The sequence below is a fragment of the Mustela lutreola genome, chromosome 11 (assembly GCF_030435805.1).
Source record: "Mustela lutreola isolate mMusLut2 chromosome 11, mMusLut2.pri, whole genome shotgun sequence".
NCBI lineage: Eukaryota > Metazoa > Chordata > Mammalia > Carnivora > Mustelidae > Mustela > Mustela lutreola.
Genome location: NC_081300.1, coordinates 47,329,325 through 47,347,327, shown reverse-complemented (window position 1 = coordinate 47,347,327; position 18,003 = coordinate 47,329,325). Strand labels below are relative to the sequence as shown.

Sequence of the window (18,003 nt, the reverse complement as noted above, 5' to 3'; positions counted from 1 at the left end):
GGGACTCTAGCATCTCAAGTCACTGCAGGGGGAGAGAGCCCTGTGCCATCCAGGGGCAGTGAGGGGAGGACAGCCATGCAGAGGACCTCGTGGAGGGGGGAATCCCTGGTCACAGACATGGCAGGACCACCTGAACCTCTCCTCCTCTGCACAGCACCCAGAGGCTCGAGAGTGAAAGGACCCAGTTCACAGTGCAAAGCCCCTTGGGACGGGGCTGTCTCAGAGGAAGCCCACGCCTCTGCTCTGCACGGAACTGGAAAGACGATGAACTCTGGTGACTCTTTACTTTATCAAGAATTTATGCTTGATTTCTGAGAAGTCCCAAGGCTACGACTTATATTATTGAAATATATTATATTGAAACAACATAAAAACTAACTTTTAGGAGGAAATCAGAATGCCCCTGGTTAACAAGCGCTCGAAACCAGCTGTTGTGTGCATGCTGGGTGGCCAGCCTACCTGGACAGAAACTGCAGGGGCAGCTGCAGGCTATCCTTCAGGGTCCGCAGCTGCTGCACGTCGCAGCACACGCTGACGTTGTCAAAGAAGAAGCCCGGGCAGAGCTCCTTTTGGGTGAGAAAGCACAGTTATCACAGCAGCAAAGTCAAATAAGGATACACATTCCTCAATGAAATAAGACCATTTTATTTACACAGTCCTTTTTTTAGGTAAGCAAGATAGGTGTCTGCCAAGTTCTTGCAATATTCTTTTAAAAGGCTTTCAAATTGGGGGCAGCTGGGTGGCTCAGTCAGTTAAGCGTCTGTCTTGGGCCCAAGTCATGATTCCAGGGCACTGGGATTGAGTCCAGGTCAGGCTGGGGCTCAGGCTCCCTGCTCAATGGGGAGTATGTTTCTCCCTCTCCCCCCACCTGTGTGCGTGCACCCTCTCAGTCTCTCTCTCAAATAAATAAGTAAATACAATGTTTAAAACAATAAAAGACTAACAAAGTTATTATTTATAAAAAAGGGAGTGGCAAAAATAGAAGCAGTAGAAATATTAAAAAAAAATTTTTTTTTTTTAAAGATTCTTATTCATTTATTTGAGAGAGAGAGCACAAGCGGGAGGGAGAACAGACTTCCTGCTGAGCAGGAAGCCCAATGTGGGGCTCCATCCCAAGGCCCTGAGATCATGACCTGAGCTGAAGATAGATGCTTAAACCGACTGAGCCTCCCAGGTGCTCCTCAAATTTTTTTCTTATTTGGAAGCTCACTCTCCTCCCTTGACAGTCAGTTTTATCTCTTAAGTTTTATGTTTAAGTTTAACCCAAACGCTATTTACTACTTCCACTGGTTATTCCCAGGAAAGTCAGATGTCTTTCATAATTCTGATGAAAGCAGCGTGTAGGTCGAGGAGGCCTGGTGCCCTGTGTCAACTTGATTTTACATTACTTAAGGCTCTAGAACCAGTCTTATCCCCTGGATTTTTCTAGTTCTTCTCTAATGTTGCTGTGTATCAGGAATGGTAAGTAGGACAGCAGAGAACAGAATCCTGGTGGTAACCGAAGCTCACAGATTCTGGGTGGAAAATGGAGGAATCACTAAACCGAGGACAAAGGAGTCATAGGCACCTAGCGGCCTCGCTGATTTGAGTTGTGAAACCCAAGAACCAGGGGGAGAAAAAAAAAAGCAAACTTCTAGTACATTTTCAAGAAGCTGCAAAGAGCCAGACTTAGGTACCAAGGTCAGTCCCTCAGTAGTAACTTGCTGTGGGGAAACGATGAGAAAGGCATAAAGTCAGCCCCGGGGAAATTCCACCCCAGAATTATGTTATCTTCTGTGCCCCGGTGCACCCCAGATAAGCGTTTGGGATAAGATTTAAGCCTGTTAGTTTCAGCCCCACCCCACCACCGATATTTATGGGATAATTACAGAGGATCTCCGATTAGCATCTTGTGTTCCCAGTGCCACCGACAGCAAACTTACCTGCATTAAGTCATACCCGTCCTTCGGCAAGGGTTTTGGTGGCCCCGAGTATTGGCAGTTGTACCTCTTGTCTCCAGATGCAATTCCACACTCTCCATACCACACACAGGACTGTGCCAACACCTACAGAGTCGACACAAAACTCCATCCATCAGGGCCTCAAAGGCTAAGGGAAATTTCAACAGTGAAACACCAATACAAAACCTTCCAACGTTACCCATAAATTGAAGTGGCAGCAAGAGGCACTGGGTAGTTAATTTTTTTTTTTTTTTTTAATTTATTTGACAGAGATCACATGACCCCAGGATCCTGGGATCATGACCTGAGCTGAAAGCAGAGGCTTTAACCCACTGAGCCATCCAGGCGCCCCGGTAGTTAATATTTTGAAAAATAATAGTTAAAATAGACCAGATGCCCACAATGGGCTTATCAAGACAGTCAGTTAAGGAGGTCCTAGAAATTATTTACATGATTTCTACTTCCTGCTAATTTGTTGATGAAAGGAAGCTATACGTCCTTAAAGATCACTAAAAATCCATGTAGAGGGAAAAAAGCAAGATAGTATGTGAGGATGCAATTATTAAGGCCCTATTTTTGCACATCTGCATGTGAAACTAGCTCCAAATAACAAAGGAACATTTCCACATATATTTAGGTTAAATAGTATCAGCACATCATGAGTAACATGAAAAGCAAAACTCAGAACACCAACAAACCCTAAGAAAGAATGAGAATAAACATCTTGTCCTCAAGATTTAAGGAGAAAGCAAGGCATGTGCTAACTTTAAGGAAAACCACCTCAGCAATCTTCAAAGAAAAATGTTCTACTCTTCCATGGAGGTTTCTCAAGGGCCACTCATATTCCCCATGTGAGAGTCACAAGGCTGTGAGAAAGCTGGGAAGGGGAGGAGGGTGCAGCGTGAATCAGCATGTCAGCGAGCTCGGCCACGCTGACCAGGGCCACAGGCCTGCACGGGCTTGCAGTCATCTGTCCCACAGGGACAACCATGACAGAAGCAACCATGACTCCCAGGACACCTCACAGAAAAGCCATTAAAAAAAATCTGAATAGAAGTCACAGAGTGAATTCTCTCCAGCATCAGTGGCATATGAACCCACACATAGGCAAGGAGGTCAGTCTATTTGCTGGTCTCTGGCATCAAGATACAAATCTTCCCAAGGGCTCCTGAAATGCTAAAAACATGAAAGAAAAAACAGCTCACAGGAGGCTGGGGTGTGTATGTGCAGGGGAATCAAAGGGCTCAGAAAGACTTAATTCATTCTTCAGATATGTTAATATTTATTTATTTATTTGAGAGAGAGTGCATAAGCGCAGGAAGGTCAGAGGGAGAGGAAGAGAATCCCAAGCAGACTCCCAGCTGACTGTGGAGTCTGCTGTAGGCCTCCACCCCAAGACGCTGAGATCACAACCCGAGCCGAAACCAAGAGTCAGATGCCTAAACGACTAAGCCACCCAGTGCCTCTCATTCTCCAGATATTTTATTTTAAAAAGATTTTATTTATTTATTTGACAGACAGAGATCACAAGTAGGCAGAGAGGCAGGCAAGAAAGAGGAGGAAGCAGGCTCCCTGCAGAGGAGAGAGCCTGACATGGGGCTCGATCCCAGCACCCTGGGATCATGACCTGAGCCGAATGCAGAGGCTTTAACCCACTGAGCCACCCAGGTGCCCCTCCAGATATTTTATTTTATTAATTTTTATTTATTTATTTATTTATTTGACAGAGAGAGAGAGAGAGATCACAAGTAGGCAGAGAGGCAGGCAGAGAGAGAGGAGGAAGCAGGCTCCCTGCTGAGCAGAGAGCCCGATGCGGGACTCGATCCCAGGACCCTGAGATCACGACCTGAGCCCAAGGCAGCAGCTTAGCCCACTGAGCCACCCAGGTGCCCCCCCCTCCAGATATTTTAAAACAGACATCATCACTTACACCTATCAGGACTCATTAAAATATATGTTTACTCACAAGGAAGGGAAATTATACAAAGGAGGAAGTGACAAGTATTCAACAATGCCACATATCAAACCTTTGCCTAGAAGTTGCAAAATTCCACCACTATTTTGATTTGAAAAGAATTACAGCAATTAGGCCACGGACCTAGTGATTCCAGGGAAAGTACAGCTTTTTCCCAAACTCCAGTTTTACAATTAAAAGGAAATTATCCATCTACTGACATTTGAAAAGGCTTTTTGCCTTTTTTGCAAAGAAGGAGGCATAACTGCTGAGACTGACATTTAAATCCAAGTGGCCCCTCACTCCCAGACCTGGCAGAATGCTCAACAGACCCAACGGGCAAGCAGGCCCAGGCCTGGGGCACTCTGGCAAGTCACCCACCGGAGTGACAGAAACCCAGTCAACAAACCACAACTCTGGCATGACTAATGGGAGGCGGGTGTGGAGTCTTGGTTCCCTTTCCTCAGCGTTCAGCGCTATGAAAGAAAATAAAGGCCCAGGGCACTGTGGTTCACAGTCATCCTTTATAACCCACAGCTCTTATTTCAATGCGAAGTTTCCATAGCCTGGCAAAATAGAGGTGGGACAGGGGAGTGGGGGAAGGTCAGGAGCCCCAGGTTCTGATCCTCAGAACCCGGGAGGCTCTCAATCAGCGTGCACGCCGAGCCTGACGGCACGTGGGGCAAGTCCCCAGCCTGGGCCGAGCAGTTCTGCTCCCTGCGAATGGCTCATAATGGCTGCCAATCTCACAGGTTCGCTGCGAAGATCGGATACGGGACTATATGTGGAAGTACTTGGTAAACTCAAAAGCACTATACAATCCAACGCAAGAAATGATTACCGTCTTCTAACTGCTGGGACCTCAGTAAAGGATCTAAAGACCTGAAGCAAAACACCTGACATTTCTTTGGGCTCAGGAAAATTGTGCTTGACTCAATCCTTCTAGGTTTGCTTCCCAAGGTTGTCCTGCCTCTAGAAGCATCCCCAACCCAGTGGGGCCCAAAGCCACTTACAAGCCATTTGCTTATGTGTTAGGCACTGTTTCACTGCTCTTCATATATTAATGCTATTAATCCTGATGAACAAGCTGATGACAGAGGTGCTATCATACCCATTTTACAGATGAGGAAATGGGAGGCACAGAGAAGCTGATTTGTGTAAGAGTGGCAGAATCACAATTCAAACCAGAACATTCCAGTTGCAGAAAGAGACTCTGAATCCTCAGTCTAGCAGCACACCGCCTCCCCGCCCTACCTTGCACGAGGCACAGGCATGGGTGCACTCACTTGCACAGCTGTGCTGGTGGGGAGCCCTCCTTTCCCCCCTCAGCGCTCTCTCGCCTCCCCTCCCTCTGATCACCATGGGCTGAAAACCTGAAAACCAGCTGGTGCTGGTGCGGCATTTCTCAGCCTCCTCAGGGGCCTCCACCACCTGACCCCCTCTCTTCTACCTTCTCGACCTCATCTCTTCGTGCATCCCTGTGCATCCTTTCGTCTGCTCCTACAGATAAACACCGCTCTGATTTCATCCTCCCTCTTGGCCAAACGACCCCGATGCCTCTCCAGCTGCACTTCTCGTGACCTGCCCCACAGTCCCAGGCTTCCAAAGGAAACCAGTCCTTCCTCCACTGCCAATCTCTCCTCCTGGGAAGCTCCCAGTGCAGGTACCCTTTCTGTGTCCCTTCCTTCCCTGCTGAGCCCACAGCCACCCTTTGTTCCCCTGTGCACTACTCCCCTGGGGGCCACCCCCGACCCACCCCTACCACCTCCTACACAGCCACCAGCTGGGCTCTTCCTGAGCTGGGGTGCCAGAGCTTTCTGATGCTCCGATACTTCCATCCACCTTCCTGCGGCCTGTGAGACAAGCGCCAGCGGCCCCACCTGACTCCAGTGTGCACGCTCATGTCCCACCCCTCCATACCTTCTGTCCCACACTGAGGGGGACCTGCCTAGCCCTGTGCCTTTGCGTCTCCCACCCCGACACTCCCCATGCTCCTGTTACCCTACAAAGCCACTCCTTGACCACCATCTCCCCTGGGGTCCTGGTGGGCCTGCGGGACCCAGGCAAGCACAGCCCCTCCCCTCCCTGAGCAGCACTGGTCCAATGGCTCCCCGGAGGGTATGCGGCCGCCTCTCCCAGCATCCAGGCATTGGATCCCTCAATCTTCAGTTCTGGAGGGCTGGTACTGGAACAACACCCTTGTACAGAAGAGCAAACTGCCGGTTACTCAGGTAGAGTGACTCATCTGAGGCCACATCTAAAAATGGCCAAGCCAGACCCCACCCAAGGCTTGGCTGCTTCCTGGCTGTTCTGGAAGCCAGAGTTCCTTATGCCACAGGCTCCTCCCAGAGTCACCCCTGGCTGGGCCACGCTCATCTCTCATCTCACCAAGACCCTAGCTGGTGTTGGAATGACTGGATTTCCAGTCTCCAAATGGCCACCGCACAGCCGGTGGTCAGGACTTTATGGACCAAGATGACAGGTGCACCTTAGCATCCTCGGGATGTCCAGGCATGAGCTGACGCTGAGAGCAAGAATGCACCATGCAACCAGCAGCTCACACACAGCACATGCCTCCTTTCTAGGCAAAGCACCTGCTTTTCAAAAAGTGAGGTGTGGCTGAACACTGCCTTTACTAGGCTTTGAGAATGCCTGCTGCTGACTTCACATCCGTAAAGCCCACTTGAGGAAGCAACGCAGAAACAAACCTAGCAATGTCTGTGGTCTGCTGGGGCCCAAAGTGCGTCTGACCAAACCTGAGCTCAGGGCTGGAGACGGCCGGTGGCTGCACGTACCGGCCGTCCTTCAGGTCACTGAGCTGTCCACCTAAAAGCTGTCTGTTTCATACCCTGTGTGTTTTGCCAGGAGACATGAGTTCAGATGTCCTTCACACGGGAGAAAAGCCCACTGGCAAGGACTGCAGAGAGCGAGCATGCTGTCAGTCACTACATTCAGACGGAACAGAGAAGCATGACCAACCTCCAGGGCAAACAGAATCAGAAACTCCGGGTCTGACAGCCACGTGACATGTCTCGTTAAGGCGGTGCTCCGGGCCCAGAGATCCGAACCCAAAGGGTAATGATTCTTCACAGTAGGTCTCGTGGACACCGACCAGGCATACAGAGCTATTTATAACCACAAGAACCATCTTATTGGAGCGTTTTAAAATTTTACCGATTCCTAAAATGTTAAAAATAAACAACTGTGGGATTTATGTCCTCCTCCCCTTATGGACTCCGTCCCCGCTCATCACAAATCTGCAACCTCACAGGTATATGCCAAGTAAGCACCCCCTTCTCAGATACAGCCAATGCTACTGTTTTAGATCTGGGTTTTGTAGGCTTTTAATTCCTCCCAACAGGTAACCAGTAGAGACGGACAAGTGAAAGTCACTTTGAAACAGCTTTTTCACAAATAAGCCTCAACAACCCTGCACAGGCTGGCTTTTGGCTCAACCCAACTGCCCCACCGTATTCATCGGGCTTTCTCGAAGAGGGCCAAACAGGAAATATCGTAGGCTTATGGGCTGTAAGGTCTTTGCGGAGGATACTCAACAAACCTGTTGTAGCTCAAAAACAAGCACAGACGCCAGGCAAGTGATGGCTGTAGGAGGCGGGGAGCAAACTTTATTCACAATGACAGGCTCTGGCCAGGCCGAACCTGTGGGCTCCTGCCATGGGATGAAGCAGAATTCACGAGAATTCATTCAACGTCGGGTATGTGGGGAGAGAGGTTCCGAGGGCCATTTCTGGCTCTTGTGTGGACTCCCTACCTAGGAAGATGGCAGAATCATTAGGCACAGAGCCTGGCTGCTGTATTGCCTCAGAAACTCTCTGCAGTATCTGCCCCTGCGCTTCCCGATGCAGGAACCGTCAAATCTCTCCATGAGCTGAAGGAGTTCAAACAGATGACGTAAGCAGTTCAGAAATGAGAACCACTGCTTGTTCTGGCTCTCCACCCGAATTCAGGAGTTACACGGCTAGAGTGAGTCTGCTTGCAAAGGTCAGGTCAGATGACTATTTCACAACATGCTCCGGAGCTTAGCCATCTGGTACGGGACTGGCCAGGGAAGTTTCTTGCAATAATAACAGGGGTGCAGCAAGTTTAAAAAAAAAAAAAGTCCCTTCTGCTACATGTCAGCCACTATAGCAATGGTAAACAGACCCTGACGGGGAGCTCTACAGAAGCACACGGATTATGGGGAGAGGCTATGGACACCGGCAGCAGAGTACTGCACTCCAGGCGGCTGCAGTAAATCTCAAGGACTAACGAACTCATCAGAAAACACTTCATGAACATCGGCCGCGTGCTAGACACAAAGTAAGGGGATTCCTTCCCTCCCACCTAGCCTACTTCTCAGATACCCTCTAGTACAGTAGGGCAGCATTTTACAGGTAAGGAAACGGAGGCTCAGGGAGGGCTCTCTGAGGTCATGTGGCTCCTAAGTGACAAAAGCAGTAATGAGAATGAAGATTTTGAAGGCCAAGTAAATTAAACATTCTCTATCCTGTCCCCGGGCCCCACTCCCCAGCTGCTCCAGCTCCGTCTGTACGGATGTCACCTCAGAGTGTCATGCAGAGCGTCCCTCTGGGAACAAACGTGTTCACCTGTAGGAATAACGGTACCATTTACATCTTCCTACGGACGACTCTAGGCAGCTGTCAAGTCACGTTGGTTACTGCTGAGCATCCTCAGTTGGAAGCCTGCGCTGGCCACCGCGCGGCAGGCAGAGTGCGGGCCCGGGTCCTATCCTCTCTGCCACTGTCTTGGATGGGCAGAGCTCACAGCAGAACCTGGAGCCACACCAGCTCCAGTGCCAGCAAGATGGGTCAGGTCAGGGGTAGGGGGAGGCCTATGAAGGGAACAGAGAGGCTGGCCTGGCCGGTCAGGACAACGCAGGATGGGATAGAGGCAGAGACATGGAGCATCCTACCCAGAGAGTAAGCTGCCTGCCATTTCCCTGGAGTCAGGGAGGCAGACTAAACAAATATGGCAGCACATATGGGGTAGAGGCTGGTCTGGTATGACTTCCATTGACGGAAATCTCTGGATCTCTGTTTCACAGCTAACCTGGGGTGAACAGATCCACACAACAAAGGATACTCTGTGAGAGCACCAGGCATACCTATAAATGGGTGTTTCCTTCATACATTTTTTAGTTAGATAGACTCGGCTCATCTTCACTTTTCAAATCAGCCTTCCAGCTTGCAGTTGAAGGGACTTGCCCAAGGTCATACTACTAGTTGGTATTAGACATTTGCACCCACTGAAAAATAATCCAAAGCCACAAACTAAAACAAAACCATGAAGGTTGATGGGAGTGTATACCATCCACAGGTCTTTTCCTATGGAATGTTCACACAGTGTGGCAGGTGAACAAAGAGACAGGCCAGCAGGATAAAACGATCCCTGATTCATCAGTGGCTTTTGGAGAAGCCAGAATGGAGCTAGGAGCAAGCCCTGACGGAGATGCCCTATTGGCCATCTGGAACAGCTGCTGAACACTCATTCAATTTTGCCTGCTAAACATGGAGAATCTGGTAGCAAGATTTTGAATACATTTAGAGGACAAGTCAGAAGACCGTGGTTCAAGCCCTTACTCCACCATTTACTAGCTATGTGACTTTGGGACACCACTTGATCCTTAGTATCCGTAATTTCCTGCAAAACAAGAAACACAGCATCCCATGTGTTTTAGAGGGGTCCTGTAATGTTAAAACGAGACCACAGTGTCCTCGCAATGGAGTACTACACACAAATTAGGTAACTCTTTTTTTAGTTTCTTGCAATCTACAACATCGTTTTGAAAAAGTTTTGAGTTAACTTACATACCAAATTGATTGGTTTTTCGTAACAACTAGATAACTCCCCCATTTTCTCCGGTTTCCCTCTTGTCTACCTGGTTAAGCATTAATTTACCCTTCAAAGGTCAGTTCAAAAACTGACTGCCCATAACATTTTGTTCTTCCCTTTGTTAGACTACACTTTGCATCGTATTGTAATTTTATGTATCCCCCCTTCTTCAGTCAACTATGAACAAGCCAAGGACAGAGGCTACTAACGTTTACAGTTTATGGACTGCCTTCCGTACAGGGTCTACTTTTGTATCTACACTGTGCCCATAGCAACCACTTTACATTTATGAAACTAGTGAATGACAGGAACTTTGAGTTCCTCTGGCCTAAGGGACAATAAGAAGATAAAGAACAAATTTTAAAACTCCCCTCTCAAGTCCCCCAATAGCACACTTGCATCAGAAACAGGCTTGGGTCAAATATAAAACACAAAACAAATGAGAAACAGTTTTTCTTCTTTTGTTCCCCTCAGTTTTCTTGCCAAAGCAAATATTCCAAACACTGAAAATAAGAGGCAGAGTCCAAGCAAAGAGAAATTTGTTGGGCCACAGTTGATTACTGATTATCACCCAGAAAGCAATGCAATTCTGGTTTCTACCACCTCTGAATCCTTCTATCTTATCCCTATCTATCTTATCCCTTCTATCTTATCCCTACACCTAAACCCACGAAGGCCAAATGACCCAGTGACTCAGAAAAGAGACTCTTGGCCATACTGGAAATGGTAAAATACAGTCCTTGCTCTCAAGGAGCCTACAATCTACTACTTCAATGCAAGCAATATTTTGTTCTCTTTCCATGAGAACCGTAAGAAGTAGGCATAGATGTTAACCCGATTTTACAGAGGAAGGAGACAGAGGCTCTAGGGGATCACTGGTTTGTCCAAGATCACTCTTGGTGAGAGGAAAAGTCCAGACCAACACCCAGGTAAAGGCTGCTGCTGCAGTATAAACACAGATTGAGAGACTCAGAGAGAAGGCCTTCTAGCTGGGGGACAGGGTAACAAATCTCACGGATAATGCAGCATTTGAACTGGGCCTTGGAAGATGGGCAGGATTTTGACAGCAAGTAGTTTATTTGGCTGGAGAGCTGATGCCTTTCACAGAACTACAGGTGACAGGGCAGAAAGGGGCACCCACGATCAGATTAGAGATGGGTCTAACCCTGGCTTCCGCAGTAGATAACGTGTCCTCCTTAAAACACGCTGAAAAGCCTCCCTTTGGGGGGGAGTGGAGGGTGGGGAAGGGTTACCCAGGAAAGAGAGATCATACTGTCTTCACACCAGAGGGATTCTTTGTTCTGGGTAATATGACAAACACTGAAGCAATACAAAGACCCATTCAGCAAGTCGTTTTCTTTCTGCCCACTCGCTAAAATAAAAACCTCATTTTCCCTTGATTACTTATGTTAATAAGGTATTTGAGCGCAGCATCAAACAAGGAGTAGGAGAGACTCGGAAAAAGTAACCATCTGAAATTGGGGTGAATGTAGGTTTTCTTCAATGCTCTTGGGTCAAGAGATTAAACCACTGCTGATCTCTTCAGGAAAAATCATTGTAATGGCTTAATTCCTACCCATACCTCCCTATGTTCCAAGTTCCTCAAGAAAACGCCTGTAAAAATTACAGACAGGAGAGAGACACACGATTTCTCAAAACCACACACGTTATTTGGATGACCAGAAGGTTTACAAACCATGCAGTTTCATGTTCTTTCATCATCTGTAAGAACTAAAAATTAAGAAAGGCAAAAATCCCCCCCAAAAGTCTATCAGACCTTACAAAGGACAGTTAGGTCTGTTAATTCTGTGACAGAACTTCCTGAGTGCCCAGGCTCACCCCAGACAAGGTGCTGTCCCTGTAAGAATTCTAAAAGCAGAACCCCCACCACCACCTCCACTGTATTCAGGGGTACTGGGAGCCTCTGCCCATGCAAGGGAATTAATTTGTTATATAACAAGGGTATATTTCCAGTTAAGATTTACTGACCTTCCTAGGCATTTTGCAAGTGACTCATGATGAACCTCTGACCTATCTAAAAAGCCCTAGGAGGAGAGGCACTCATTGGCCATCAGTCTTGGATATTATCTTGAGGTGAAAGGATTTCAGAGGCATGTTAAAGCTACTTACCAGTGTAAAGCCTGTCTACCAGATCCTGACCTAAAACTCGAGGCAAACTGAAAGAGCTGTATTTTCTTTAAGGCACAGAATTGCTCCTGTTTCTTGAGTTTTTACTACAGTGATAAGGTCTCTCCATAGATCATGTTACCTAATAACCCCAATAATCCTACATGGTATTGTTAGTCTTCAAAACAAAAACAAAACCCTGAGACCTGACAGAGTAAAAGGCCCACAGCAAGAGCTAGTGAGTCATCTACCCACTGACCCCATTCCAAACCACCCCCCTGCTCCTCTGCCTCGCCTCCCAACCAGGCACCGAGGTGTGCCCTCCCACAAGCCCACACAGTTGGGGATCCCCTCTACATAGAGAAAGGAGGGAGCCACAGCTCTTCTCTTGGCTCTTGGACCCTTCCTGGGTCAGCAAAACCTACCTGCTTCTAAGAACTACCCAGAAATTTAAGGAGAAGTTTTCCTAATCCAGGGAAAGCCCCGAATCTGCTTCCCCCTCTGATTTACTACCTCCTCCTTACTGACATGTACAGAAGTGGGCACAAGGACAGAATCCCAGAGCTCCAATCCTGCGTCCTCATCTGGTTTAATCAGCGCTGTATCCTTAGACTTTATCCCCCAACTCTAGTTTTAAAGGAGAAAACTGCAGACACAGAAAGAGCAGTGAATGCAGCTAAGGATTTGTCAATTTTTTCTGTACAAAGAGCCAGCTCTTAATTTCATTGATCCTTTCTCTTGTCTTTTCAGTTTCTCTAATTCATTTATTTCTGCTCTGATCTTTATTATTCCCTTCCTTCTACTAATTTGGGGCCTTGGTTTTTTCTTTTTCTAGTTCCTTTCAGTATAAAGTTACAGTTACATTATTTGAGATTTTTCTTCTCCCTTGAAGTAGGCTGTATTGCTATGAACTTTGCTCTAAGAACTGCTTTTGCTGCATCCCATATAGATCAGTAGGTCATATTTCTGTTTTAATTTGTCTCTAGGTATTTTTTAATTTCTCCTTTGATTTTCTTCAATGACCCACTGGTTGATCAGTAGCATGTAGTTTAATCTCCTCATTTTTGTGGGGTTTCCTCTTATAATTAATTTGTCATTTCATATAAAGTGATCAGAAAAGATGCTTGGTAGGATTTCAACCTTCTTTATTTTATAGAGACTTGTTTTGTGACCCGACATGTGATTGATCCTACAGAAGTTCCATGTACACTAGAGGAAAATGTGTATTCTGCTGCTTTTAGAGGGAGTGCTGTCAATATCCATTAAGTCCCCCTGGTCTATTGTGTCATTTAACACTGATGTTTCCTTATTGATTTTTCATCCACTGATGAAAGTGGGCTATTAAATTCTCCTACTACTATTGCTTTCAACTTCTCCCTTTAAGTCTGTTAATATGTGTTTTATATATTTTGGTGCTCCAATGTTGGGTGCACGTATCTTTATAAATGTTGTATCTTCTTGCTGGTGGACCTCTTTATCATTACGTAATGAATGCCTTCCTTTGTCTCTTACTACAATCTTTGTTCTAAAGTCTATTTTGTCTGATATGAGTATAGCTACTTCAATATTCTTTCCATTTCCATTTGTATGGAATGTTTTTTCCACCTCTTCACTTTCAGTCTGTGACTAGGGAAAAAGAGAGAGGGCTCAAAATAAAAAATGAAGGGAAGTGACAACTAACATCGCAGAAATACAAAGGATCATAAGAGACTACTATGAAAAAATTACAAACCAACAAACTGGACAACCTAAAAGAAATAGATGAATTCCTAGAAATACACAACCTTGCAAGACTGAATGATGAAGAAATAGGAAATATGAAAAGACTGATTACTAGTAAGGAAGTCTTCAGTAATCAAAAAACTGCCCAACAAACAAAAGTTCAGGGACCAACCAGAGGCTTCATTGGCAAATCCCACCAAACATTAAAAGGTTTAATACCTACATTCAAAGTCTTCCAAAAAATTGAAGAGGAGGAAAAGTTTCCAAACACATTTTATGAGGCCAGCATCACCCGTGTACCAAAACCAGACCAGGGTATTATTAAAAAAAAAAAAAAAAATTACAGTCCAGTATCCTTTATGAACACAGATGCAAAAATCCTCAACTAAATATTATCACACCAAATCCAATAATACATTAAAAGGATCACAGGCCATGATCAAGAGGGACTGATCCTATGGATTCAAGGATGGTTCAACATCTGTACATCAATCAATGTGATACCTCACATCAAAAAGATAACAGATAAAAATTATACGATCGTCTTGATAAATGCAGAAAAAGAAGTTGACAAAATTCAACATTTACTTATGATGGATAATCTCAACAAAGTGGATATAGAAGGAACATACCTCAACATAATAAAGGCCATCATGACAATCTTACAGCTAAGATCATACACAATGGGGAAAAGCTGAAAGTTCTTCATAGGAGAACAGGATACCTATTCTTGTCCCTTTTGTTCAACACAGTATTGGAAGTCCTAGCCACGGCAATTAGGCAAAATAAATTAAGGCATCCAAATCAGAAAGGAAAAAGTTAAACTGTCACAATTTGCAGATGATATGATACATGAATTCAGGAAAATCACAGGATACAAAATCACTACACAAAAATCTGTGGCGTTTCCCCACACCACCAGTGAAGTATCATAAAGAGAAATTAAGAAAGTAATTCCATTTCCAATTATATAAAAAAGAAAAAAAATCTGGAATAAATTTAACCAACAAGGTGAAAACTGTAAGACACTGATGTAAGAAACTGAAGAAAACACAAAGAAATGGAAAGACAATTCTGTGCTCATGAATTGGAAGAATACTGTTAAAATGTCCATATCACCTAAAGCAATCTACAGATTCAGTGAAATGCCTATCAAAATTCCAAAGGAATACTTCAGAACAGAACAAATAATTCTAAAATTTACGTGGAACCACAAAAGCCAAAAGAATCTTAGAAGAACAAGGCAGGAGATCTCACACTCCCTCATTTCAAACTATTTTACAAAGCTATAGTAATCAAAGTAGCACGGTATTGGTATAAGAAAAGATACACAGATCAATGGAATAGAATTGAGAGCCCAGAAATAAACCCACACAGGTATGGACAATTAATCTACAACAAATGAACCAAGAATATACAATAGAGAAAGGACAGTCTTTTCAATAACATGTTGGGCAAACTGGGTTGATATCCAAAAATATATAAAGAACCATACAACTCAACATCACCAACAAAAAAAGCAACCCAATTAAAAAACGGGCAGAAGATCTGAACAGACATTTCCTCAAAGACATACAGATAGCACACAAGACATACAATAGCTACGTGAAAAGATGCTTTTGCTCAAGATCACTATTAGGGAAATGCAAATCAAAATCACCATGAGGAATCACCCTGCACCTGTTACAATGGATATTATCAAAGAGAAAAGAAATGACGAGAGTTGGGGAGGGTGTGGAAAAAGGGAAGCACTTGTATACTGTTGGTGGGACTGTAAATTGGTACAACCACGGTGGAAAAGACTATGTGATTCCTCAAAACATTAAGAATAGAAATACCTTATGACCTAGATATTCTACCCCTGAACAGTTACAGGAAAAAAATGAAAACACTAATTGGAAAAGATTTATGCATCCCTACATTCACAGCAGCATTATTCACAATAATCAAGGTACGTAAACAACCTAAATGTCCACTGATAGATGAATGAATAAAGATGTGATATATTTATTTATACAATGGAATACCAATCAGCTATTTTAAAAAAATGAGATCTTGCTATTTGCAACAACACGGATGGACCTTGAGGGGATTATGCTAAGTAAAATAAGTCAGATAGAGAAAGACAAATACAGGTCATTTCACTGATATGGGGAATCTAACAAACCAAACCAAACCAAACTCAAAGATCCAGTAACAGACTAGAGGGGAAGAGGGGTTGGGGAATGGACAAAATGGGTGAAGGGTCAACTGTATGGTGATGAATAGTAAGTAGACTGTGATAACTCTGTAGTGTACATGTTAAATTACAAAGCTGTGCACCTGAAACATGTAATAACAATAAACAGCAGCGAGGCATTCATGCCCTAGGTTACTTGAACCAAGGAAAAGCTGACCCAGGGAGTTGGGTCACTGAGCTCTGGGCCCCATTCTGTAGCTAGCTAATACTGTGACAAGGAGAAACTCAATTACCCTCTGCTGGGTCCCAGTTTCTAAATTGTAAAAGAGTTAATGACAAGTAACTCGCGCTGTCAATAAAACCAAGCTGAATTACTCAGGACTGTTTCAATTTGGTACTTGGCAATTTGTTTCCCTTCTTTACCCTCCCCCCACCCCCCCACCATATCCAGGAGACAAGAAGGGGAAATAAAGGGGTAGAATATTCTAAACAAATTCAGAAAGAGTTCGTGCGCATGTAGCCGGGTTTTTTTTTGTGTGTGTGTTTTTTGTTTTTTTTTTTTTTTTTTTTTTTTTTTTTTTTTTACAGGCAGGTTAAATAAACAGGATCCCTCCTCCTCTGTACCCGCTTTCGTCCTTCCCCGTGATTGCACATCCTAAACCCAGAAATGAGGTGAGCGCAGCTGGAATGAGCTCCAGAGATCAAGCAAGCTGCTTCCAGTTGCCCCCTCTTCCAGACCAGAGAGAAGAGTGCGCGGCCAGGGAAAGAACCCGGAGCAGGGGTGGGGGTAGGGGTGCGCCAGGGGCTCCATCGCTGAACCAACTTCCCCAGGACCAGCTGGACCCGCGCCGGCCCTCGCCGCCTCGCGCCCCCGCCTCGTCCCCCCCCCAGAGCCCTCGCGGGTCGCGGACGTCCGCTCACCTGCGCGGGACAGAGCAGCAGCAGGAGGAGGCCGAGCGCTGGGCCGCGCGCGGTCATGCTGCCGCGGTGCCGGGCTGCGGACAGCGGCGGGACTCGGCTGGGCTCGCCCCGGCTCGGCGCGCAGGGCTGCCTCAGGATGCCGTGCCAGCCTAGGGAGGGAGCAGACGCCGGCGGCGGACTACGAGCGTGGAGCAGGAAAGAGGAAGGCGTCGTCGGCTCCTCCCCTTTCTGGGCGGTGCCGCTGACGGGACGCCCGGGACCCGTTCTGGGGCGGGGCCGACCCGGGGAAGGCGGGGCGGGGGCGGGGGCGGGGCCTGACTGGGCAGCGCCCCTTTGGCGGGGCTTCCTCTGCAGGGTCAGCTCTGCGTTTTGCGGCCCTGCGGTTTTGGGGGTGCGACTTACGGTAGGGATCCCAGACTGGGGCAGCCGAACTTCTGGAACCCGGCTGGGAGGATATTGCTGGAGTTGTGCCGAAAGTGTGTGGCATTGATGTTTTAACTCTTTTTCCCCTTTTTGTCTTTCCCGGACGGGGGACGGTGGGCGAGAGGGTTTTTAGCAAATGGGAGCGCTTGGAGATTGTTTTCCCAATTCCGATCCCACTCCTCAGCGGAGTAGGTATTGATTTCGGCTCGGGTTAGCACTCCGAGCGAATTCTCCGCCCCAGACTCAGCAGCCAAAAAGGAATCCGTGCCCGGGATTCAGTTACGCCCCGAGCGGTGGCCTGACCGTGTGCTCACCTCGGAGCGCGAGGGGCGGAGCGTGACGGTGGGCGGTGCTCCCGAGCCAACCAATCTCCGCTGGGTGACCTCGGGGGCGACGCTTGCAAAAGTGCTGGAACTGCGCCACCCTCTGGCGGAGCTGCGCGTAGCGTCGCTTTGGACCAGTCGGTGGGAGGAGACCCCCACCCCAACTGAACCCCCCCATCTGCCCGCAAGGTTGACCCAGAGGCGGGACCAGAGTACGTTCTTTCCAGGTGAAGTCGGGTAACAGAAAGACAAAGAAGCGTCTTCATTTTTGAGCCTTGCACATATTTTGTTTTGCTCTGGCGCTTATTTTTTATTATATGCATTTTTAGTAACACTGTCCCTCAGATTTCCATTATTGAGATCGCTCAAAAGCCTCAGTCCTTATCATTTTGAAGTTAAGGAAAGGTAAGTAAGGATCTCTTTTCCCAACGTGGAAGCCAGTTTACAATGAAAAGACTAAATATCCATCTGTAACAATGATCAAACCCAGTCCTAGGAGGGACCGTGATGCAGGGGATAGTCCCAGCGTCGCTTACAATGCCTCTGCTTTCTGTACTGTCT

General features: G+C 46.4%; 1 protein-coding gene across 1 annotated transcript in view; it reads right to left on the bottom strand.

Annotated features, from left to right (window-relative positions):
- The window catches only part of NPC1 (NPC intracellular cholesterol transporter 1), a 48,428-nt gene extending 31,529 nt beyond the window's left edge, over positions 1-16,899 (bottom strand). The window contains exons 1-3 of the mRNA XM_059140866.1: positions 16,697-16,899; positions 1,923-2,045; positions 460-566 (exon numbers count right to left, since the gene is read on the bottom strand). Of these exons, the coding sequence (XP_058996849.1) occupies positions 460-566; positions 1,923-2,045; positions 16,697-16,753 (287 nt within the window). The 5' untranslated portion in view covers positions 16,754-16,899. The remainder of the gene's footprint in view (positions 1-459; positions 567-1,922; positions 2,046-16,696) is intronic.
- Positions 16,900-18,003: the final 1,104 nt, after the last annotated feature.